We start from the raw sequence: 25,424 nt of genomic DNA, 5'->3' as shown, positions 1-25,424 counted from the left end.
AACTTCTCTAAATCCACACCCTGGGGTAATCGTAGCTCAGCATTGAAGAGTCCTCGACTTCTACAAGCATACGCATATAGGAGCGTCTTTGTTCAAACTTAGTTCTCCCCAAAATCAATGTGCACGTTCCTTTTTTTCCAAGTGTCCTCCCTCCAGGTCAATAGCCATATAGCTCCAGCCTTACGTCCCGAAGTTCAGGTAGGGTTGTCCTGTGATTAGTTCAACTTCTCTACGGACAGACGTTCATGTGCCCATTAACTAATTTCTTATTTAATGGAGTGGATTCAAAGAGTAGCTTGCAGCAAAACAGCTGTTTGTGCACCGGCTGGCCTTGGCCGGGCGTCGGGGTACAGGACCAGCGGGAGAAAAGGCGACCCAGAGTCCGTGGCCCGAGGCGCTAAGGGTGGCGGACTTCGCGGGAGGCGCGGAAGAGGGCGGGGGCCCGGGCCGGGGCCGCCTCCCGCCTCCCGCCTGCCGCCTCCCGCCTCCCACCTCCCGCCGCGCGGGGGCGCGCGCGGCCTGGCGCCGCAGCTTCCGCCGGTGCCCCGCCCCCCGGGCTCGCCTCGGGCCCCGATTGGCTGCGCGGCGGGAGCGCGCCGAGTCAGGGGGCGGGCCCGCGCCGGCTACAAAGCGGCGAAGGTCACGGCGCGAGCAGGCGCGCGCCGCCGCCCCGCGTCCCGCCTGCGGCCCTGGGCCCCCAGCCCCGCCGCCGCCGCCGCCGCCCGCCGCCCGCCGCCCGCCCCCCGCCGCCGCCCGCCGCCGCCTGCCTGCCGCCCGCGCGCGCAGCCATGGAGGGAGTGAGCGCGCTGCTGGCCCGCTGCCCCACGGCCGGCCTGGCCGGCGGCCTGGGGGTCACGGCGTGCGCCGCGGCCGGCGTGCTGCTCTACCGGATCGCGCGGAGGTGAGTGCGCGCGGCCCACGCGCCCCGGCCCGCCGCCCGCCGGCCTCCCTCCCGCCTCCCTCCGCGGCCGCACGGCGCCTCCCTGCCCGCGAGGCCGCGGCGTGGCGGCGAGGGCCCAGCCTGTGCGCCCACGCGCGGCCCCCGAGGGCCCGGCCGGGGAGCGGGCGCGGCGGGCGCAGGAATGCGGGGCGGGCGAGCGCGGCCGGCGCGTGGGTCACAAACTTCCTCCCCCACGGAGACTGCAGGGCCGCCCCCCGCCGCCCCGGCACCCTGCGGGAGGGCCGCGGAGCCCGGGCTGCGCTCCTGCCCGCCGTCAGCCCCGCTCCGCGCCTCGGGCTCCGTGGGGGGCTGGTTCTCGCTGGCACTCCCGGGTCTGCACACGCCGTCCCAGGGGCCCAGAGTCACGACCCCAGCTCCCCCTAGAGAAGGAAGCCGAGGGACAAAAGAGCTAAGAACGTTGTCATGAACTAGGAGAGCCACCGTGTGCACTGCAGCGGCCGGCCCCGGAGCCTGCTTTCCTACCCGCGGCCGTGCCGCCTCCAGGAGCCGCCTCCAGGAGCGGGGAAACCTAATGTTCTTCAATGGGCTGGGGTTCCCGCTGCTGCTTGGCGGCTTCGGTGGGTGGCTGCCCCAGCGCTGACGGGGCTCAAGCGTCACGGTGACCCCTGTTCAGAGCCTGCACCTCTGGGGGGCCTCCATGGTGGGGGATGAAAGCAGGGTGGCCTCTGGCTTCAGCAGGGCCTCCGGGGCAGCCCAGCTGCTTCTGTATCTGATCCAGCCTCTCCGAGGACAGGGGGAAAAGGGTCGTGAGAACATTCTGGGGGCCAAATGGGTGGCTTTATAGTTTCAGCAAGGGACCCCGCAAAGCTCCAACATGAGATGGAAGAAGAGAAGGAACTTGCCTGCAGTCCCTCAGCTGCGACCGGCAGAGCTGGGGTTTGAACCTGGGCAGTCTGGTGGTTCTTCCTTAACCGCCACTACATATTGCTGCTCACCCAGGGGAGAAAGAAGTGAGGGCCACTGAGTCACAGGCTTCCTGGAGGAGGGTGGGGGCTGGAGCATCGGTGGTGTCTGCAGGGTGAGCCAGACTGGCAGGCTTGAGGAGGGGGTGGCCTCCCAAGAGAGGATTGAAGGAGCTCCCAGCGCTCCGGGTCCCTGACACCCCCACGTCTCCCACTGTCCCAGTTCCTGCCCAATTTCTGGAAGCTGGAGGGCCTTCCAGGACCAGCTGGTTCAAAGCGGTCACTTTATACGTGAGGGAACTGAAGGGCAGGAGCACATGGCAGTTTGCTCTGGTTCCCAGAGTGTGTGGACAGCAGTGGGGGAGTCCAGGGCCCAGCTTGTCTCCTGTGACACCCCTGCCTCCCAGTTACACCAAGGATCAGAGCCGGGGCCAGGCTTCCACTGAGTGTAGTGCGGCTGAATTTGGACTGGGTTTGCTCACCGTGCCTCAGGCTCCTCTGTCTTTAGCTGTGGCTGCTCTCAGGGGTCCTGTTTTCCCCTCCTGGACTACTGGCCACCACTTTGCCTCTCCCAGAGATAGGAATCTGGAGACTTGGTGCATTGTTGGGCAGGCTGGTCCGAGAGGAGCCAGGAGAGTCCCTGGAAGGCCATTTCACTCCAGCAGCACGACACCAGAGTCATGGTGTGGCATGGGGGCCCCTTGGTTGGGCTGAGAAGGACCAGACTTTTCCCAGGAGGCTCTGAAATTTTCAAAAAGCACTCGCTTTTATCTGGCCATCATAAATTGGCCACTGTCATGATTCAGAAGCAAGACCAGCCCTGCAGAGACTGAGTCCATCTCCTTCCACCAGGGCGAACACCCGGACAGTGAGGAACAGTGGCTTTGGCTCCACCATGGGTCTTGAGTGACCCTTGGGAAGATGTGTGAGGAGAGTTGTTTCTGGAAGGCGGCGTGGCCAGGTAGGATGTTTGTGGGCTCAGCACAGAGCTGGCAGAGACATATATAGAGCAAAGACTGGCCTGAGGCCACTTCTCTGAAGGCTGCAGCCCTCCCAGAGCCTCGGTTTTGACCGGATCGTTAGTAACTCAGTGCTGATGACCTGCGTAAGCACCTGCACGCCGCCACCTTGAGAAACCCATTCTCCAGGTGAGGGGACCAGGACCTGGAGGGTTGGGCTCTTGCCCTCCTCTTGCCTCTGTTAAATAGCAGATCCATCCTAGCTCCTCAGCTCCTAACCAAGCCGCACAGTCTGGGTCCTCGCGGAGCATGCACAGGAGGCCACCACTGTCAGCCCGGGGTGGGAGCTGAGTTACACTTCCCTGGGCTAGCTTGCCCTGCCTCCAGGTGGTCGTGATGGCTGCCTGTGCCTCCCCCACCCCAGACGCCCAGCTCCAGACTGCTTCTCAGCACCAGGATCTGTCTTCGGCCAGCACATCCCTGCTGAGGGCCTCGGGCCTCCTGTAGCACCATGAGTGTTTATTAAATTATCTACTTCTTGGGGTTTGGAGACAGAGAAGAGCAGTCTTCCCGCGTTAAGTAGCAGAGCCTCATCCTGGTGTCCAGAATCCTTCTGGCCACCTCTGGCCACACTCCCCTGGTCCTGCACACTTGCCAAGGGGCCACCACGCCCTGGATGCATGCTGGGTGTACCCACCCCACCCCCAGCCCAGCGGTCCCGCCTGTATGAACACCAGCAAACCCATTCTGTAGGGTAACAGCAAATGCTGTGCTTGTTGGCCTATCCTGTGACATCTGTCACTAGCTGCCCTGTGAAGTTGTCATTCTCCTCATGTCCAGGTCAGAAGTGGAGAGCCTTGCTCATTTCCTGTCTCCCTGTGAGCCTAGCATGTGCTCAGTACACATGGGTTGTACTGAGGTGAAGGAGGGCAGTCTGCCATCCCCAGGCCAGAGAGGTGGATTTGGGGGCTCTCTATCTTGGTGTTGGCAGGACTGCCCTGAGGATGGGCAGGAGGCCTGGAGGTACCAGGTTGCTTTTGGTGCTGCTGGTCCTGTGACCCTGGAGACACCTACTCCAATTCTCCTGGCTGGATAGGACAACATATGTTGTCCACAGGGCACAGAGGAGCAAATGAGGAGCCACGTGGGGGTCCAGCAAGGCCCCCCTCACCTGTGAGGCTGTCGGGGGCTGTCCTCCTGGGGCCCTGCTAAGGCTAACCTCCTGGTTCCTGAGGGAACCAACCTGATTCTCACGGAGATAGTCTCCCAGATTTCACGCAGCCAACATGCGGTGCCTGGAGTCCTCAGCTGTGTGCCAGGCCCTTCTGAGGGCCTGGCAGAAACATTGCCACAACAGTCTTCCCCAGCCTCTGAGCCCGCTTAGGGACAAAGCACCATCCGTATGTCTCCTCCATGTGGCACAGTGCCAGGCTCAGGGCAGGTGCCAAGGACCTAGAGTTGCATCCCTTAGAGTGGTGGGCTCACTCCTAGATGTCCCCACCCCCATCGTAGGAAAGTCAAGGCACAAACTTTGTTTTAACTAAGTGTCCATCAGGGCTGATAGGGTGATACCATTGTTGAGGTCATGTGTCCACCTTTCTTTTCCCAGTGTGTATGTTTAGGGCTTGTGGACAGGTGGGACCAGAGCATGTAGCTACTCCTTGCTTCTCCCCAGGAGCCTAGCCTGCTCCTAGATGCTTCAGACCTCCTCAGGCTGCCTCTAGCTCCAGCAGAGCCCAAGAGTTAAGCATGCAGGTAGCAGAAACTGGGTGAACCCTTCCAGATCCTCCTGTCCGCCCACCTCTTGGGGCCCAACCTTCCTCCCTAAGGTGACCTGGCCAGGGCCCATCTCCATCTTGCCTGTGGGACAGGGACGTGCTGTCTTATCACCTCAGACTTTGTCCAGTCCTCAGAGTAGTTTGTCCTAGAGCCTCACTGGGATGCATTTGTTGGCTTGGGGAGAAGTGGTTTGGAGGTTGTATGAGGACCTGGCAGGGGGGGAGGGAGGCTTTTCCTGAGCAAGAGCAGGACCAGCGCTAAGCTGGCTCAGAATAGACCCTAACACTCCTATGTCAGGCCTGATACAGGTGGAGGTGGAGGTGGGAGAGCCCTGGGAGGGGCAGCGCTGAGTGGGGAGCTCCAGTGCTCCCTGGGCCTTTTCAGGACAGGCCACATAGGAGCTATGAGGGAGGCCTCAGTGGCGGGTGGTCCCCCCACCCTGGGCAGGGATTTCCACAGGGTGAGAGCAACAGGAGCCAAAGTGCTGGTTGCCCTGACGGCCCCAGGGACCAGAGCTAATCCCCCACCTCCCCTTCCTGCCACCCACTTCCAAGCCAGGTTCATTTCCTGAGCAGCAGAGCTGGAGGCTCAGAGTGGAAATGATGGCTTTCTGGGGCAGGAGGGGCTTCAGGGACTCCCCGGGACTGAAGCCACAGGTTCTGCTCAGTCGCGTGGGTCCCCGGGCCGCCGCCTTTATCTCCTGCCTGGCTCGTTCTTTATGCCGAGGCTGCCAGCTCCTCTGCTTGGCTTCTCTCCATAGGCCAGGTGTGGCTTGCGGGGGTGAGGGTACCCATGGTGAGGATGAAGGGCCCCCACGTCAGGTGAGAGAGATTTCTCAGCCTGCATCGTCACTCACTGGGATGTGCCCCTGCTCTGTCACAGAGATGCCTGCAAAGCAGGTGCAGACTGACGAAGGGAAAGCCAAGTGCCAGCCTCTCGGTGGAACAGGTTTCCACACCTCTTGCCTTGCCTGGCACCGCCTTCAACCACTCTTTACTTGGAGCCCAGTGAAGCTGTCCAAGTGCCTCACGCCAGCCACCTGCCAGGCTCAGCACTTTCCTAAATGCCCTGGTTTGATCCTCTTAGTGGCCTCCTTTTGGGGCAAGGATTATCATTGTCCCCATTATCCCCCAAAGCAGTGGAGGTTCCAGGAAGTAGATGACATTCCCCAGAGGCCACCATGACCTCAGGGCTGTGCTGCCGTTTCTAGGCCTTGTTCTGGCCTCTTGCTGTTGACAAGATGTGGTGGTCCCTTATCCATCATGAGGGCTTTGACCTGAGCAGAGGCAAGGAGTATGCTGCTGTGGCTGCTAGGGGCGATACAGGGTGCCCTCATGTACCCTGGGTCCTTCCTTGCATGTCTGCCTCTCCCCCTCACCCCTTCCCAGGCTCATTACCATTTATTAGGCATTTAGGCCAGCATTGTTACGTACTTTCCACCCTTGGCATGCTCTTGTCCCCAGTTGTCAGGGGGTAAGATTGAAGCCTACCCATGGTCGATGGGGGGGCAGTGGAGGGGCTAGCCCAGGAGGTAGCTGCGGTATCAGGACAGTGGCAGGCCCAGGGACAGGAGAGTGATGGAGCTGGCCCTTGGCATTGCAGAGCACCTTTATGTGTCTCATGTTGTTGGATCGAAGTAACACGGAACGCAGATTCTGTGATGGCTCACACTCTGCCAGGGCAGGCCAGGAAGCTTGAGGTCATGCTGCCCTGTGGACAGCACACATGAGTGTGCTACAGCAGGGGCCCAGGCAGTGCCCCAGAGCTGGAGGTTGCCTCTGAGGGAGGACAGGAGCTGTGAGGCCAGGACCCCAGGGCTCAGGCAGCTGCTACCCACTGCCTACATTGTTTCTAGGTCCCTGGACTGGAGGAGTTTGTTGGGCAGTTGCTGTACTCCCCCCACTCCACCTCACAGTCAGTGAGGTGGGTGGAGGGGCCCAGAGAACAGATCCCCCAGTGTCTGGGCCAGGATTACCCTACAGACCCCACCTGTCACCACATATGTGGCCAACAAGGGCCACTGTGGATTGCCTGCCCTGTCCCCTCCAGCGGGGACGATTGGCTCCAGCCTGAGCAGCTGTCTCTGGTCTCCACCCCTCAGTCTCCTTGGCCTCGCTCTCTTGGGGTTTTCATCTATGGAACACAGGAGGCTCCTGCCATCTGGAAACTCCCCAAAGAACACTCTTCATATAGCCCAGGACAAGCCCAAGGTCTGTGAGCCTTGGGTGGGTGGTCCTAGAACCTGGGCACTGTCGACCCTATGGCTTGGCCTGCCCTGGCTCCTATAACCCATTCCCCCATCCTCCCACTCCACCCCTGCCTAAGCCCCAGGACACCAGGGGTAGAGGTGGGGGAGCACAAGCAGGGCAGGCTTTGCCTGGAGGCCTGTGGAGAAGCTCAGCTCAGCCCAGCCTCGGCCTCCTTGCTGGTCTGACTGGTAAGCAATCAACATGCAGCCAAGCCCTTCATCCTGGCCCAATCATTTCCTCCAGCCCGCCGTGTCGCCAGCTCTGGGTCTCCCATCCTACTTCCTGTGCTCTTTCTCTGGTCCCCTAGTACAGGTGGCAGAGCCCTTCTGTTTGACTCTACTCTGTCCTCATCCGCAGGATGAAGCCGACACACACCATCGTGAACTGCTGGTTCTGCAACCAGGACACAGTCGTGCCCTATGGGAATCGTAACTGCTGGGATTGTCCCCACTGCGAGCAGTACAACGGCTTCCAGGAGGTGCGGGCCTGTCTGGGGCTGGCGGGCACCCCCTCCTCTGACGAAGAGGAAACAGGCCCAGGGAGCTGAGGTGGTTTGGCCAGTGTCACACCACTACAAGTAGCAGATCAGGGTTCAAACCCAGATCTTTCTAGCTCTGAAGACACTTCCCTGGAGTGTCGCTAGATGGGGGCCTGACCTGGCAGGGAGGCTCTCCTGCTTGGGGTGGGGGTGGGGGACTTCCCCCACCAACTCCGGTCCCTTTCCCCCCAACTCCCAGAATGGCGACTACAACAAGCCGATCCCTGCCCAGTACATGGAGCACCTGAACCACGTGGTGAGCAGCACACCTGGCCCCCGTGCCCCCACACAGCCCCAACAGTGGGTGAGCAGCCAGGTGCTGCTGTGCCGGAGGTGTAGCCACCACCAGACCACCAAAATCAAGCAGCTGGCTGCCTTCGCACCACGTGACGAGGTGAGGGGGGCGCAGCAAGGGGCTGGGTGCATTAGAGCAGCTGTAGGGAGGGGCAGAGAGGGCCCCCTCCTCATCCGGCCCGCGCCAGCCCCACGTTCCGGGCGTGTGATTTCTTCCACCTATGTTGGAACATGCTTCTTGCCCTCCTTCCTGTCTCATGGTTGCTGCTGTTAGGGCTCCCAAGTGCAGAAACAACCTGGAAACTCCAGTGCCTGCAGGGGGTTTGGCCCTGTGCAGGGGGAGGTAGGATCCTTGGGCTCCCACTCAGGCTCTCCTGGACCCATCTTGTCTATGTCCAAGTCAGTCTTGTCCACTGGCTGGGCAGGCAGTTGCTCTGGAGTTGTCAGAAGACACTCCCAACTTCTGGAAAAGGAGCCTGGTATTAGGAGCTTGCTCCTGCCTTGGAGCCCAGCAGCCTGGTTAGCTAGTACATCCTGCCTGCCTGCCCCCTGCCAGGCCTCACCTAAGTCTGGGGGTTCCCCAAGCAACAGGAGAAGAGTCCACCTGGAGCCCAGAGACTCTGGCTTTCCCACAGTCCTGTGGGCAGGGAGGAATATCGTGGGAGTCCTGGCTGGGCAAGGGAGACTTGCATAAAGAAGGGAAGACATGTGCAGTTTGGCAACCAGAGCAGCTGTGCTGGCATATTCGGCCCAGGAAGAGATCAAACTGAACACTCGTGGCTGCCGCAGATTGAAATGTTTGGCTCCTCCAGCAATGAGGAAGGAGAAATGTATTGCTCCCTCCCTGGAGGGAGGAGAGATGAGACTCGAATCTTTTGAGCTATTCTAAAGCCCAAAGGACCCTTCAGCTCCCTGTAAAGCCTTTGTCTGTAGTGTTTTCTGGACCCTTGGTCTTGAGGAAAGGGGTAGGCCCTGTCTCTGGGCTGTTCTGTCTACATCTAAGTATCGTGAGGCTAGAGCTCTTTCTCCTGTGACTCACGTGCCTTCCTGGAGCCTTGGAGCCCAGGAGTGAAGCCTGAAGCAGGGGCTGTGTCCTGAGCTCCTGGCCTCCAGGTGCATCCTATGTGGCAGCAGAACCTGGCAGAGAGGTTCCTGTCACCCATGGGCCCCTACCATGTGCTAGCCAGCCCTACCCTCAGTAGCCCACATCACCACAGGCAGCAGGGCATTAATCCAAGCAGGGACACCTTGCTCGTGGTCACCCCACTTGCCAGAGAACTCAGATCTGACCTGCTCGCCAGGGGCAGCCCCGGTTGCCAAGGACCCTGAGCCTCTGTCGCCCCCACTCCCGTGCAGGGCAGGTATGACGAGGAGATCGAGGTATACCGGCATCACCTGGAGCAGATGTACAAGCTGTGCCGGCCATGCCAGGCGGCCGTCGAGCACTACCTCAAGCACCAGAACCGACAGCTGCGCGCTCTGCTGCTCAGCCAGCAGTTCAGGCGCCGGGAGGCTGACCAGACCCGCACGCAGGTTGGAGCGAGGCACCCCGCAGGGCATTCAGGGAGTTACAGCCTTAAGTCTGAGATAGAGGGCGGAGCCCCTGTGGGTGGAGGGCAGTTCTGCCAAGCTGGGATCCTTTCCCCAGGGGGAGTAGCCTTCTCTGGGGGGCCCCATTCCCACCCTGTCCCCAGGCCCCTTGGGGTCATCAGCCTTAGTAGGTGTCCCAAGAGTCTCATAATACACCTGTATTTGTGCTCTTGAGTGGGAGGGGGAGGTCTATGAGAGCCCTGCTGGACCTGGGCACTTCCCCAATACTGGCATGCATTCCCCACAGCACCCTACATGGCAGGTACACCCTTTGGCTCTGTGACTCCCATGCACAGCTGGAAGTCAAACTTGGGGGTTCCATAGCTGGCTGAGGGACACACACCAGGATTTGAACACAGGACTATCTGGCTAAAATTATTTTTAGTTACTATCACTGTGCTAAGTGGATGGAATGTCCTGGTTTAAAAACTCTGATATAATAGTAAGTGGAATTAGCAGTAAAACCATCCACCCCAGAGGCATTCCTGCCTGTCCTGTGGGGTGCCCAGATGTGTTCTCTGTCCAGTTGGTGTGTGGTTTCCAGTCTGCACCCAGGCCCCTGACCACAAGACCACAGCCCTGGCCTGCACACCCACTTCTGCACAGCAGGAAGCCAGAAGTGCTGACCTTTGGCTTTCCTCCTCACCACCATGTTCCTAGACCAAACAACTTATTGCTGTGTTTAACTTCTTTTTGACCTGAGTTATCTCTGTGTTTATTATAATGCCAATTCATAGTAGAAACTTTGAGAACTTCACAAAATGATTGAAAAACTTAATAGGAAAAACAGGTCACCATAATACCATAAGGGTTTTTCTAAAGAACAGAGCAGAACTGTAGCCTACCCAGCGTAGTGACTTTCACAGTAGGTGAAGGCCAAGAAAGGATACAGATCAGTGGAACACAGCAGTAAACCTAGAAACAAAGCTGGGAGTACATGAGAATTTAAGACCGAGTAAGACTCCATCTCTGACCATTAGGAACCAGATGGGAATTTTTTTTTTTATTTTTTTTTTTTTTTAATTTTAAGTGGGGCTTGAGCTCAGGACCCTGAGCTCAAAACCTGAGCTGAGATCAGGAGTCAGACACTTAATGGACTGAGCCACCCAGGCACCCCTGAAACCAGGTAGATTGTTCTGCACGCGCTCTGGGGCCCTTGCCAGACCTCTGCAGAGTGCGCACCAAGAATGATTGTCAGTGGCTCTGGCCACCTTGCTCACCAGTTTCTCTCTCCTGCAGAGCTTCTCATCTGCGGTAAAGGCCCCAGTCCAGGTCATCATGCTGCGTGCCCTCGCCTTCCTGGCCTGCACCTTCCTGATGACCGTTGCGCTCTATGGCACCAGCAACCCTTTTGCCCCTGAGGCCACTCTGCCCCCAGCCCTGCCGCCCGGTGGTAATGGCTCAGCCACACCTGACAACAGCACTGGCCCTGGGGCTGAGGGCTGGCAGCAGCTGCTGGGCTTGCTGCCCGAGCACGCGGCAGAGAAGCTACGCGAGGCCTGGGCCTTCGGGCAGAGCCACCAGATGGGCGTCGTGGCATTGGGCCTGCTCACCTGCCTGCTGGCCATGCTTCTGGCTGGCCGCCTCAGGTGCGTGGGGATCCAGGCAGGGCAGGACTTGGTGGAAGGAGTTGAAGCTAAGAGACTGTGCTGGGCGTGCAGTAGTGGGTAAAGCTCCATGATGTAGCTGGAGCACGACGTGGTTCCTCTTCTCCAGTGGCTGGGAGCCTGGGGGGCAAGAGGAAAGCAAGGGCCTGCCTGAGGGAGTGGTGGCACTCAGAGCTGGCCAGCCACCTTCTCCTATGTACTTAGGCCAAATGGGGCATGCCTCTCCCCCCATCTGACTCCTCATCTGCAGAGTTGGGGTGGTGATGACCTCCTACCTCTCTGGTTGTTGGATGACCAGTGGGCTCCCCCGCCGTGCACTTTGGAGACCCTGTGCTGGATGCTGTCCACATCACCTCAGCAGCTCTGAGGGGAGGGTCCTTCACCCAGGTTTATAGGCCGGACTCCTGAGGCCCATTCAGAGTCACATAGCATGTGGATGTTGGGAGTGGGAGTCAAAGGCCCACACTTTCCTCGACCCTGGACTCTGACCTCTGAGCGGGGCCAGGGACAGACATAGGAGGAAGTGGCAGGAGGGGGTGGGTTCTTACCCTGACGCCATGGGCCCTCACCACCACCTGTGCTCTGTCCCACAGGCTCCGGCGGATTGACGCCTTCTCCACCTGCCTATGGGCCCTGCTGCTGGGGCTGCACCTGACTGAGCAGTACCTGCAGGCTGCCTCCCCCAGCTGGCTGGACACACTCAAGTTCAGCACCACGTCCCTGTGCTGCCTGGTGGGCTTCACGGCAGCTGTGGCCACAAGGAAGGCGACAGGCCCAAGGAGGTTCCGGCCCCGAAGGTCAGAGAAGCAGCAGTGACTGTGGGGGGAGGACAGACGGACGGACAGGCCCAGAGCAGGGCCCCTCTGACTTGCGTCTTAACCTGCCTCACTCCTGCCCTTGCCCAGCCTAGAGCTCCCTGCCCTTTCCGGCACCACCAAGCCACCCTCCAAGTGTCCTCTAGCTGCCCACCACTGCCGCCATTTTTCTGGCCAAAGACCCTGTTGCTGCCTTGAGACTGGATCACAGGCGGCACTCACACAGCCTGCCTCTGACCCAGGGTCTCCAGTGGGCAGCTCCTAGAGCCCCCACCCTGGCCACGCCCTTTTCCTGGTTCTCACACTTGGGGGTGAGGGTCAGGTCTCTGCTGTCTGCCTCTCCTCTCACTTTGCTCCATCCCCGAGCTTCGGGCTCAGGGGCTGGTGACAGTGACTGCAGGCTGAGCCCTTGGCGCATGGCCTACTCAGGCTGCTTGGCATGGGCAGGTGCGGCTGAGCAGGGGCCAGAACAGAGCCCCCCCACCTTGTCCTCACATCACTTCTCTGCTCTATCCTTTTAGTCCTGACCGTAGTCCAGCCAACCCTCACAGAGCAGGGAACCAGCAGGACACAGGGCTGCCCCTAAGAGCTTCCCGAGACCCACTGTCCCCCAGCCTCCTTTCCCAGGAATGGAGAATGCAATTCTTGGGTCCAGACTGGGCCTGACCATGAGTGTGGCGTGAGACTCTTGAGGTGGACAGTAGAGAATCCTGTTTCTGTGGCCAGCAAGTGTCTTCTTAGCAGCCAGGTCGTTGGGGGATCTGAGCAGTCTTTACTTTATCCGTCTATTTTTCGGGCACTGCTGTGGGCTAGGACAGAACTAGGGCACCCTCAAGCTGCTCCCTGTTCTGAGACGTGCCTGGCTCTGCCCTAAAAGGGCAGGGCCCTATCGTATTGGCTGAGCCCTCTGCTCACCCCTGCAGGGGCTAGGGTGCAGGCGTCGCCAGCAAAGGCTGGCAGTAGAGGCCCGAGTACTCTTGGCCTGTGCCCTTACTCCCATGCCTGGGAGTTCCTCCACTTAGCCCCCATATGATGCCTGGGGAAAGTTCTCACTGCGTGTGGATAGCACAAGGCGAGGGCCCAAGAGCGACACCCAGGACACCAGCTCATTTGTCACCTTGCCCTCATTTGTCACCACTACCCTCCTGGCTCCTGGAGCCCCTGATGGAGGCTGCCGAGGCTTCCTGCTTTCCAGTTCTCTGTGGGGTAGCTTTTGCTTCTGTGGGTCAGGTGGGAGGGGAGGGACAGAGTCACCGCTCCGGGGAGAGGCACACCTGCCTCTCACTAGCTGATCCTAGCCAGGCCCGTGCTCTTTCCAGCCTCAGTTTACCATCTGTGAAATGAGAGGTCGACCTTTCTCCAGGACCTCTGAGTGCTCACCTTGGTGTGGACACCCTGTGGAAACAGAAGTGCCAGCCCAGTGGGAGAGCAGCCCCAGGCTGTTTCTTCCTGCATTGTGCACCCTGATGACTCCCTCTGGGGCCAGTATGCCCTGCCACTCATCACTCTGAGCATGAGTCCCCCTCCAGATGCGATCCCAAGGGTCCCAACCACTCCACTTTACACGTTGAAGCGGGAGAAGGCAAAGCAGATACCATGCACGTGAGGGTCACAGCAGCTGCCAGAGCCTGAGGGAGAGCACCCTGGGCAGGCCCTTCGTGGAGCCTGGGCCCCACCGTCACAGGTCCTTACGTTGATGGGGTCCTAAGAAGCCACCCCGCACCACTCACCATATTGTGCAGCAGCCTGTGCCCCACCCTGGCCCCTGGGTGGGTCCAGAGCTGCCCCTGTACCAGTGTAGCCTCAATTGTGTGGCCTCAGTCAAGGCCCCTCCTGGCTGGGCTCTACTTGTTCTCTGTGGAGGGTGAGGTACAAGGTGACTGACGAGCAGGGAGCATGCTGAACCGGGAGCAGGCCCTGCTGGCCTGGCCGAGGTTGGGGAGGAGATGGCCCCCCTTCTAGCTCGTCACCCCCAGGCAGCCCGCCCAAGGGGAGGGGCGGCCGCAGGTACCAGGCTGAGAGCCAGTGGTCTGTTAGCTGTGCATGCCCTTGTATACGGAATCTCCCATTCTCAAGGAAACTTGACAGTGTGATGCTAATTACTGCGTTTCTTGGCGTTGTGTAGAAGCAGGACATCTGTGTGTATGTGTGTATTTAAGTTAAATTATTTATAATAACCGTAACCAGTTCTCTTGCTGGCCAGGAGCCCCTGCTGAGCAGATGTCTTTCCTGCCCTCTAGTGGGGAGGGAAAGACACCCTCATGAGATGAGCCTCATCGGAGCAAGGCTTCCTGGGCTTTTTAGAGTTGTGTGTGACTTTTTAAAATGACCTGTCTGTCCTTTAAAGTTCGTTATTTGGAGCATATTCTAGCACCTTCTGATGTTTACTGGCAACCGCTGAGGAAGTGCTGGCACCACTGGGACCGTGGCTTATTAACTGGAAACGTGTTGCCCTACTGGGGACCTCTGTCCCCTCCACTGGGGACAACTGTCAGATCACCTGGGGTCGGGGTGACCATCTCCAAGACATGAGGGAGGCTGTCTTCTCTCTCCGAATTTGGGGTCCCCATCATGGGCTGAGCAGCCACCTGGACGCACCCGCCCCGGGAGGAGCCTGTGTCCCTTCTGTCCGTGACCATGGCCAAGTGTCCCAACCTCTCTGGTTGTGTAGTAGAACTGCGGAGGATCGGCCGGTGACTCTCTCTGCTGTAACCATAACTCTTGGCCATAGATGTTGTGTTTTTCGTGCTGTATTTTCAATAAATGCCTCCGGGGCTCTGCTTTTACCGGTGGGCATCAGGTACCATGTCTTTTTTGTTTGTTCTTTCACGTTCCTTCAGAGGCTTCTGTGGCAGGGTAAGGGGATTTTGGGGTACAGGCATGCCCACAGGAGTCAGGTCTGGGTGCTGGCAACATGGCCGCCAACTGCTTGGGGCCCAGCTGCCCTCACATGTCCTGCTGGGTCATATTTTCCCCCGTCTCAATAAACTGCTGCTTAAAATGTAGTCCTTTCTCTCCTTCCGTTCCTGTCTGGGACTGGGATTGGGTCGAAAAGACTGGACAGCCCCCTTAGTGTCAGCTGGGATACAGTACAACCGCCTGACCCATCCCAGAACCTGTTTATCCCAGTGGATGTACAGACTTGGGTTATGGGCTGAGTGCTTCTCTGAGATGGTGTTTGAGGGTGCAGGGTGGTCTGGGGGGAACCCTTGCCAAAGGAAGTATAGATACTTTGGAGCTCTCTGGAGCCTGGCAGAGGTTCCCAGGGACCGTCTGCTGCAGAGCCATGATGAGAGCTCGCTTGGCCCTTTACAAGTATCTGCTAGTTGACTGATGTCACTGCATGTCACAGCAAGAGGGGTCAGACCAAAGAGCTGTCTCCTCAGTGCCAGTGTTCTTAGGGAATCAGATTGGGAACAGCTCTGTGCCAGATGGCTGAGAGACTCAAGTTTTAAGCACTAGGGTGGCCCCAAGTGTGGGCAGGATCTGGGAAAAAGGGAAGAGCTGGAAAGACCCTGGAAGCTGCTTCTGGGCACAGCTGACCACCTCTGAGCTGCGCAGCCTGGCATGGAGCCTCTCCCCTCACTTGCTGGTTACTGGGGGTGGGCCTTGGGCTCTGCGGCAGGGGTGGGCACAGAAAGCCTGCTCAGAATCCTGCTGCCATCTGCTGGACAGGCCCAAGCGTGCCCTGCCCCCAGTGGGTCCTCTAGGAGATTCAGGCCCAGCAGGGGACAGAGCTTCCTTCACACGTGATCAGAGCCAACTGGCCAAAGGTCCCAGTGCATGTCCCCTGCCCCTGCTGTGAGTTCGGTGGCCCCCCACCTCACCTTTCCCCACAGTAGTAGCACCATCCTGCCAGATGGTATCACACCCAGTTCTACAGTGACAACCTGTGTGGAGACAGAAAATCGACCTGTATGGAGACAGAACCTTCCTCAGGTGTCTGGGGGGCAAGGAGGTGGGTGTCAGGCTTGGGCAGAACAAGTTGGCACATGGAGTGCGGCCTCGTCCAGCCTGGAGTTGGCCAGACCCACCTCCTGGCGATTGGTTTGAGGAGTTCCTGCCACGATTTCCCCATGCCCCCAAAACCCAAGGCCCCGCCTTTGGTTCTGACATCCAGGTAGCCTCCTGGCACTTTGGAAGGCCCTCTAGGAGGGCAGCGGTGGACATTACACTCGCCTTATAGAACTTGTTTAAAAGGAGGGATAGGAGTGAAAATAGGGCAGTCAGCGGAGTGTAGTTTAGCTAGCAGTGCCCTGAGTATTTGTTCACGGTGGGTGTGGGGTGGGTCCCTTAGCAGGCCCCCGGCTCTGCTGCAGGGCCTGAGCCAGCCTGCCCCTCCGTCGGCACATTGTCCATGGCCCCAATTGTCCCTTGGGACTGAGGTAAGGCTGGACCTCCCCCAGCTCCGTCCAGACGGCGGACTAATGTATTAACTGCCTCTGCCCCTTCCCTTCTTCTGTAATCGGTTGCCTTAATCAGAAGCATGGTTGACAATCTGGCTTGGGGCCACCAGGTCCTATTGTGTGATTTGTCCCATTCTCGAGTTAAAGAGACACTGTCACCTTCAGTCTTTGGGGCAGACCTTGCAATGGTTTACTGGTCTTTTCCAAGCTTGAGTTGTTAGGCTTGTGTCCCGCAAGAGCCTCTTCCCCGGGAAGTCCAACGCCTGGCCACCTCCCCCTCAGCTCTGCAAGGGGCTTTAGAGGAGTGTCCGAGACCAGGGAGCAGCAACGGGATTCCTGGAGCCCGGCCCTGTGGAGCAGGGGGCTCCCCGAGCACAGCCGCCCTGTCCAGAGGCTCTGGGCATGGAGCACAGAGTGGCAAGGCCTTCGTTGAGCACCTGGCACAGGGTTGAACATTTTTACTTCAAGGCAAAGGGTTGGCATGAGGTTGGCAAGGGCGACAGTGTCACTTTAATACCGAGACCAGTAGTGGAACTAGTTTGCTGTGAAAGCTGAGGGGGATCGGAGGGGGCATGCAGGGAGGGGTGGGTCACGCTGGCACCTCCCAGCCACCCGCTCCTAATGGCGTGAATGCGGTTGGACTGCTTTTCTGCTTCAACTAACGCACGCCTCCCTGGGACCCCGACTCCGGCCCCACCTGGCACCAGGGGAGAGGGGACGGGACCTGTGTGGAGGCCACCTCCAGGGCCTCCCGGGGCTGACCCTCCTCTTGTCTCCCGTGCCCGACGGGCTCTTGCAGGTGTTTCCCGAGAGACTCGGCCGGCCTCTTCCCCACGAGCCCCAACCTAGCCGTGCCATGCCCAGGCGCGGGCCCTGCAGCATCTCTGTTCATCCCCAGCCCGCCTGGCTTCCTGCCACTTGCCAGCCAGCAGCTGTTCCGGTCTCCTCGACGGGCCTCGCCCTCCTCGCTGCCAGGCCGCCTCAGCCGGGCACTCTCACTGGGAACCATCCCCTCTCTGACTCGAGCAGGTAGGAGGTGCTCAGCCCAGGCAGGGTGAGCTGGGCTGGGCAGGGAGACGCTGACTGAGTGTGGGGTGGGATGTGGGTGAGAGGGTGGTTAGAGCTCCTGCTGTAGAGATGTGCGGAACTGGCCTCAAATCCTGGCGAGTCCGCTCAGTAGCTAGCTGCCTTGAGCCAGGGGGCTTTATCACTCTGAGCCTGTTTCCCTCAAAGACAATGAGGCTAGGGGGCCCCTGAGGGACTCATCTGGTTGGGCATCTGACTTCAGCTTAAGTCATGATCTCAGAGTCCTGGGTTCGAGCCCTGCATCAGGCTTCCTGCTCAATGAAGAGTCTGCTTCTCCCTCTCCCTCTGTCAATTCCCCTGCTTGTGCTCGATCTCTCTCTGTCTCTCTCTCAAATAAATAAATCTTAAGAAAAAAAAAGGAAAGAAAATGAGGCTAGTAGCAGAACCTGCCTGTGGGTGTTTGTGTCAAATGAGGTGATGATACCTTCAAAGCATCTTCTAGAAGGGCAGCTGGCACCTTGTGGGCACTGAGACATCCACGCACATTGGGCATCCTCTTTTACCACCCCTCTTGCTGTCATTATTATTGCCATTGTTTTGAGGCCTTGGGGGCTGGAAAATTTGCCCCACTTCTTGACCGCTTGCTGCACATGGGCCCTGGCACAAGAGACTTTGTTTTATCCTTCCCCTTCTCCAGCAGAATCTTCCTGGGAGGTCAGTTATAAATTAAATCCAGTTTTTCCTCTTCAGAGCATGGCGAGCACTCTGTGATGGCCCTCAGCGCTTGGGGAAGCCACCTGGGCGGACTAGGCTGCATCCTCCTTGGGATGTGTCCTAGGGACTGGCTCCTGGGAGGCGCAGGTTTGGGAGCAGGACATCATGAGGCAGGATCCCAGCCTCCAAGAATGTGGACGGTGTCTTGGTTAATCTGGGCTTGGAAACCTGCAGTCAGAGTCCCGGATTCCCGTTTCAGCCCCTCAGCAGCTCTACCTGTTTGGGGACTCCAGCTCCAGTCACATGCCCTCTGAACTTCAGTCACATCCCCTCCCCGCCCCCCAAGCTTGGAGCTGGGCTTTGTACCCAGTCATCTGGCTCCTGAGCTCAGGCATCCTGCAGCCCTGGTGTGTGCAGGCCCGTGTCCTCCTGGGTAGAGGGTGGGTCACACCACAAGAGGGCAGGTCACACAGTGGGTAGGGTTCAAGGCCTTCAGAGTAGGATAGAAGGTGTGACTGCCCCAAGTACAGACACCTGGATGCCAGATGGTTCTGTGTAACCAGCAGTGTAACCAGCACCCTCCTCCGGGAATGGTCATTCAGCAGAGTTGATGAGGCCTCTTTGGACTCTTTGTGAGCAGCCCTTGGCAGGTGAGGGGAGACCCTGAAATTCCCTGAGTGTGGGAACCTGGGAGGCCTAGGGACTGGGGCCCTCCCCCTAGAGTATTCTTAGAGCTGTGTCCATCCAGCTTCCAGGTAGCGGTGGGGCTGGTTGGGCCCGAGGTAGGGACAGCTCATTTCAAGTCCTGCCAGAGCCTTCTGAAGGCCGTGTTGGGGAGAGCCAGGGCAAATGCAGGGTTGAAAAACTGAGCCCCAGGCCAAGCAGGCCCCCAGCCCAAGACCCTGGGAGGATCTAGAACCAGAGGTTGTGCCTCAGGGCTGAGGTGGGCATGATATCAGAGAAGCTTCTAGAACAGGGCCTTTAGCAAACATGACTAAAGTTATTATAATGGGATAGGAATGCTGATAACAGCAGCAATTGGAGGCCTAGCTCCTCCAAGGTGACTAAAGGCCATTTTGCTTATACCCCGAGTTGACAGTAGGATAATTTTCCTTTACCCTCTTAGCAGAGATATCCCTCTCTGTTCCCTGTGGGTCTTGAGGAAAACTTGGGGAGAGAGTGGGCTGCCTGTTGAGGGCACCAGGAGCCCAGCACCTGCCCAGCCAGGAGCAGCCCTGCCCTGGGCCTGACTCTCCTGGATGGCTCTCTGTGCATGCTAACCCCGGGTGGCCCGAGCTGGGGAGCTTCTATTTCAAGCCCCTCAGGAGGGGAGGGTAGCATTCTAGAGCTAGTGCAGGCCATTGAGGCAGGGCCTCACACCCATCGTGGAGGACCCGCAGCCTCCCTGTTGCCCTGTGAGGCTGGAGGTTGGGGTGGTGGGGCATAGGCTGGTCTCAAAATGTCTGGTGACAGGTGGGATCCCAGGGTCTCCACTGCCAGGGGCATCGAGGATGAGTTTTTGCAGTTCCTTGGCTTAGGTAACCAAAAGGAGCTGGTAGTCTGGGGCTCAGGCACCAGGCCAGGTTCCCATTTCCTGTTTCTCTCTTTCTCACCCTCCTTGCCTCTGTTCCTTCCTGCTGCTGTCCTCATCCCTGCATCCCTATAGCTCATGCCCAACAAAGAGACTGCTCTCCTAGCATCCATAGAGCGGGCTCTGGAAAGGACTCTGTGCTTGGGCCACATGCCCACCCTTACCCAGACACATGGGTTGGCCGGGTCTTTGTTGCTGGGCCTTGTGAGGGAAGGGGCAGGAGGTGCGCTGTGACCAAGGGACCCTCATAGCCCCACGGGCAGTGGAGGAGCAGCCGCTCATGACAGCACATGGTGGTTGCTGAATCTCTCCACATTCAGCTCCCACCTGAGTGTTGGGGAAACATAGGACCCTTGGGGTGGTGTCTCTGCCCTCGGGGTGTGCTTCACTGAGGAAAAGCAGCAAGTTCAGTCCTCCCTGAGGTGTAGTACAGGCCAGCAGGTGCAGGTGGTGGGGAGAGGGTTGGTGTCTGTTTCTTTCTCCGTGAACTAAGCATAGGCCAAGCATATCTCAGACAGTAGTTCAGGGAGTCAGTTGAGAGCCTGTGTTTCCGTGAAGGCCTGACGTGAGTGACAAAGGTTAAATGTCAGCAGGGCAGGGACTGGACAATGGAGAGGGTGGGCAGCTGTCGTCACCATGGGCCTGATATGTCTCACCCTCCTCTTTCCTCTTCAGACTCGGGGTATCTGTTCAGCGGGAGCCGTCCGCCATCTCAGGTGTCTCGCTCTGGAGAGGTTCCTGTTTCAGGTAAGGAGAACGGGGTGGCTGCTTTCGCTGGGGACAGTGTGGGCCCAAGTTTCCCGAGCATGCAGTTGGAGGGAGCGGGGGACCAGCAGCGAGATTAACCATGAGCCTTAGGATCTGACGAGGGCCTTTGTTCAAGCCTCAGCCCCATGCCTCCCAGCTGTGCAGCCCTGAGCAAGTGACTCACCCCTGTGCCTCAGTTTGCTCTTCTGTGAAATGGGCGTGATAGTTTCCAGGATTAGGTATAATGCCATCCCCTTCTCAGTGATGATGGATGGATACACGCACTGAGGATCCCGCCATCAGCAGGGCTCGGTCTAGTGGAGCTTAATTCAGTGCCCTTGGCAGACAGAAGGGGACGGGGCTAAGGCTCTGTGATCCTCTGGCCTCTCTCAGCTTCTGGCAGGCTTCCCTCTGTCCCCCACCTTGGGCCGGCCTTGCCTTTCTTCTTGGGTTTCTAGAGGAAAAGTGGCAGGAGCACAGCTGCTGTAGCAAGCGTAGCTGTGACAGTAGGCAGCACTCATCCTTGTTACCGTTCTTACCAGAAGTCGCCGTTTCTGTCCTCCTGCCTTCCAGATTACTTCTCTCTGCTGTCGGGATACTGCCCCTCCTCCCCACTCCCTTCCCCAGCACCTTCCGTGGCCGGCTCCGTGGCCTCCAGCTCCGGCTCTCTGCGCCACCGCAGGCCGCTCATCAGCCCGGCCCGGCTCAACCTGAAGGGGCAGAAGCTGCTGCTGTTTCCGTCACCCCCCGGGGAGGTGCCCAACACACCCAGCAGCTCAGACGAACACTCGCCCCACAACGGCAGCCTCTTTCCCCTCGAGCCGCCCCAGGTCCCACAGAGATCGCCGGCGCAGGACACGAAGCTCACTGTGGGTACGACCCTCTGATCGCCCTCCTGGGATACAAGAGAGCCCAGCTGAGCTGTGACGGTGTCTCTGGTCACGTGCAGGCAAGAGGCCACGCAGGGCCTGTCCTTGCTCTTATCCAAGCATGTGCAGCCACCCTCCCAAGCTCCAGACACTCCTGGCCTGGCTTTTGGGGACCTTGGACCATCCAAGACCTTGCCCTCCGTTGGCTGGTTTTATTTTCTTCTCTTGCAATTGACCTGGAGGGTCCTTTGTTCCTTGGGATGGATCAAAAATGCATTATACCCTGCTAGCCTGCATCTGTCTGGTCACAGATATTTTTGTTTTGCTCAAATGGTGATTGTCCTGTCAAGTATTTTTTAATTCTTAAATTTTTAACATCAACCTTTAAAATTTAGGACTTTCACATGAATGTGTGGATCTCCTGTGTCTCTTACAATGTCCGAAGATCTGGCCACAGTGGCTCTGAATACTGGCCAGACAGGTGGAAGGGCAAGTTGAGATCCCACGTCCCCGCCTCGGTCACCCCCTGCCCCACGTCTGGAAGCCTCACTTGTGGCCATCATCTGTCAGCACCTGTTGGCCGTGCAGTTTGCTGCTCCTGATCTAAAACCAGCTCCCTTCGTGGCAGCTACACAGCCGGGATATGAACGAGGACCTGGCCTTCCATTGCCCAGAGTAGGGCGAGTGGGCTGGGATGGCCAGGGCTGGCTGGCCACATCCAAGGACAGTCCTGGGATTGGAGGTAGAGCTGCCCATGTCTGTCCCTGGGGGTGAGCTGTGGGCACCCTCTGAGACACCCCTTCTCTCTCTGCAGACATGAGGTCAGTGCCAGAAAGAGGCAGTGCCTGCAGCAGCCGCTCCATCAAGAAAGAGGATGACTCATCCCAGTCATCCACCTGTGTGGTGGACACAACCACCCAAGGGTGCGTGGAGGAGGCCACTGCCTGGAGAGGTCTGTACTGCAGCCCCCATCACCTCCTGGTCTGTGTGGAATCCTGAGAGAGCAAGCTGTCCTGGGCCCTCGAGTGATGGGGGACCCAGCACCTTCTGGGTCCGACCACGACTTGGCAGATGGCATGCCCCACCCTCAGATCAGGGTCTGGATCTGCATCAGAACAGCATCTCTGACCACAGGGAGCTATTTAAATTTAACAGAATGAGCATTTAATGCCAGTAAAAAATGTAGTTTCTTTGCCGTGCCAGCCACATCTTGAGGTTGCTGCTGCCATGTTGGGCGGTGGCTTCTCTTCCTGCACGGCCCTGGGAAGATGCGGGCCTGGAGAGCCTGGTGCACCGCGGGGCACGGACCTGCTGGGTTCCAATCCCGGCTCCTCTGCTTGCGGGCTGCAGGGCCGGGTATGAGACTAGATCCTGGTTCTGTAAAGTGCCTGGCACGCAAGAGCCAGCGCCCCGTGTTTTCCCTAGGAGGGCTCAAGGGACATGTATGTGGGGAAGATGGATTGACGTGTACACGACAAGTCTTTTAGCAAAGAAACCTTTGAACTGACTGGAAATAGGTGCTGCCCCCAAATCCAGCCAGTCTGGGGTGCGACCCAGCAGCAGTGAGACCCAGAACACAGACCTGGAGCGGGGAGCCCCAGTCTGAAGCCTGGGCACGGTACTACTCACTGCCCTAAAGCCCCCGTTTCCTGTCTGTAAAGTGGGGGACACACTCCTGGCCCTCTCACCAGGATACAAGTACGGGACACACCCTGGCCCAGTAGCTGCCGGGTAGCATGAGCTCAGGAAATGAGGTGCCTTTGGGGGAGGCAGGACTTGACCAGGTGACCCCAGGTTTAGGGGTCTCTCTGGGTACCAGGAGAGCCCTGGGAGCAGGGCCGCAGGGCCCCACAGCAGCATCTCTGGGGGGCTGGGCTGGTGATCTGCTGCACAGCAACCCTACCACGCACAGGTCCCTCTTCTGACCTTTGCCCCTTTGACTGTATCTCTCTGCTCTCTCCCGAAGGTCGTTTCAGGCCCTCCCTGGTCCGGGGCCTCCTGGCCGTGAGCTTAGCTGCCAATGTGTTCTTCACCTCCGCCTACCTGTACCAGATTCTGCGCTGACCTGTGGTCCGCAGCCTCCCAGCGCCCAGAGGGTCTCCGAGGCACCCAGGTGCATGCTGCTTCCACCACTGCCGGCCTCAGAGCCCTCCCTGCAGGGCTGTCTCCACCGTCCTCTCCAGGGCCTTTGACCTCACTGGGCCCGTCCTGTGCTCGGGATCCCTCCTCCTCACCTAACAGACCGCAGGGCTGAGCCTGGTCCGTGAGGTCACTCTCCTCCCTGCCCGTCTCCTTGGCTGACATCTCTTGTGTTTGGTGCTGACCCTGATCCCGAAGCCAGGGGTCCCTGAGGGGCTACAGGACCCTGGAGTCCCCCCCAACTGCCCAGCCTACCTGGCCGACGTGCCACTACTACTGTACCTGCAGCAGGCGCTGGGCTGCCTCATGACCCTGCGCCACGGGCTAGGACCACATCTCCGTACTGTACTTCTATCCCACTACAGCCACCTCAGGTTCCCTGGGGGAGGATGGAGGGTGATCCCCGTGTCCCTCATCCTCAGTCCTGCCCCGTGAAGAACAGACCTTGGGCAGGCCCCCTTGAGGACAGGCAGTACCTGGCCCTGCCTTGCTCTGTCCTGTCAGCTCCAGGCCCAGCCTGCCTTCTGGCTCTCCTGGTGGGCAGGCAGGTACCGGGGGTCCCCAGCCCAGGGCCCCTCAGAGTTCTAGTGTAAGCACCTCCCCTCCCGCCCCCACCAGCCACCCTTCTGGCCTCTCGTGCCCCCATTTTATTACCTCCAGTGCCCTTCCCAGGCAGCAGCCCTGTGACACTGAGAACACTACCCAGAGCCCCCTACCCCATTTCCTGGCCTGTGCTTCTGGGCCCCTCCTCCACACACTGCCCACAGGGGAGGCTCCAGCCCTTGGCCTGCATTGCCCTGCGGGACAGGCCCGGGCCAGCCTGCAGGTCTCAGATGGGAGTGGACCCTGCCCCTGCCCTGCCGTGAACCTCCTCCCCTCCGTCTCATTCTGCTGTCACGGTGGGCTCAGGGTGACCTCTGTCTCAGGCCAACTCAGCTGGCTTTCCTTCCCACCCCACTGCCCTCCAGCCCTGCCACTGCCCTTCCGACTGCTACTGCACATTTGCCCCCCAACCCCTGCCTTTCTGCTGGGGTCCCGTCCTGCCCCTGAGAGGAGAAAGGACGGGCCCTTGGTCTGGCAACAGGGACTCCCCCTGCCCCACTGCTGTGAGGAACGAGTGTGCATGTGGCCATCAAAGGCCCCCCTGACCCCGTCCCCGCTGCCCCGGGGCCTCAGACACGGGTGGGCAGCCACAGTCTTGCACAATCCTGTGCCACTCGGGGAGGAATTGGCAGTCTTGGGGAATTCTGAGACTTGCTGGTGGAGGGTGGTGGTCATGAGGGCAGGAGGAAGGGTCTTTATCATTCAGGGATAAAGTTTAATTTTATTTTTCTACACATTTTTGCCAGGTAAGGCATTTTGCTGGTAAGCAGGATGCCCCCAGTTCTCCCTGCCAGGGAGGTTTCGTTTTTTTAAGCCTTGGGTGCTTTTTTAGAGTTTTTTTTACCATGTGGGGAAGGAGTTGCTCTGACTTCCCCCTCTCTCCTCTTCCCCCCACTCCTGTCCTGAGAGCTGTTTCCTGCCCTGTCTCACCCCCAGAACACGGGGCATGGGGAGCCAGGGGCTGCACCAGGACCCTGTGTCCAACTGCCAGAGATGATTCCAACTTGGAGGTGCTGCTTCTTGGCCCCCATTTGTACAGCGGGCATGTGTGTCAAGTTTTTTAATTTTATTTTTTGCCTAACAAAGCCAAACTCCGTTCCCGAACACCCTTCCTCTGTGGCTCTGAGGAAGCCTCAACACAGTGCCCAGCCTCCCGTCTCAGTCTGGGCCAGCTTGGTCCCTCCTGCCCAAGCCCGGAGGTTACAGCACCTCGCAGGGGCAGGGGAGAGGCGGAGTGGGGAGGGGGGGCTTCCTCATGTTTTGTTTCAAACAAAAAACACAACCTTATTTTTCTTTACAAAAACAAAAAAGGAAACCAAAAAAGATACCAACCTTTGAACTATACATCTCAGGCCGTCATGTCTTTATTCACTTGGGTGGCCCAGGCCCTGGCAGCAGGTGGGTAGAGGTCCTGGCTGCAGATGGAAATGACTTCATTTCTCCAACACAGGTTTGAGAGTGGGGTCCTGGGGCTTCCTGTGCAGGTGGCAAGTGCAGCATGACCGCATCCCCAAGAGGTGAAGGGATTTGAACAGGAGACCTACTACCTGGGGCAGGCCTGAGTGGGAGGGGACAGGAGTCTGCTGAGCATAGAACCAAGGAGGGTGTTTGGGGGCACAATATGAGCAAGGGCTT

At 58.8% G+C, this 25,424-nt stretch overlaps 1 protein-coding gene across 1 annotated transcript; it reads left to right on the top strand.

Moving 5' to 3' along the window:
- Positions 1 to 771: 771 nt before the first annotated feature.
- TMEM201 (transmembrane protein 201) lies at positions 772 to 25,133 on the top strand. Its single transcript, XM_055306482.1, has 11 exons — positions 772 to 901; positions 7,208 to 7,328; positions 7,588 to 7,782; positions 9,039 to 9,215; positions 10,512 to 10,861; positions 11,473 to 11,676; positions 16,900 to 17,129; positions 20,107 to 20,178; positions 20,752 to 21,051; positions 21,862 to 21,999; positions 23,014 to 25,133. Exons 1-11 carry the CDS (start codon positions 789 to 791, stop codon positions 23,109 to 23,111), a joined length of 1,998 nt encoding a protein of 665 aa, XP_055162457.1. The 5' UTR covers positions 772 to 788; the 3' UTR covers positions 23,112 to 25,133.
- The last annotated feature ends 291 nt before the right edge of the window (positions 25,134 to 25,424 follow it).

Source organism: Nyctereutes procyonoides, unplaced genomic scaffold (genome assembly GCF_905146905.1).
Source record: "Nyctereutes procyonoides isolate TBG_1078 unplaced genomic scaffold, NYPRO_anot_genome, whole genome shotgun sequence".
NCBI classification, from domain to species: domain Eukaryota; kingdom Metazoa; phylum Chordata; class Mammalia; order Carnivora; family Canidae; genus Nyctereutes; species Nyctereutes procyonoides.
The sequence above is the reverse complement of the archived record's forward strand: the minus strand, read 5'-3'. Positions and strand labels throughout refer to the sequence as shown.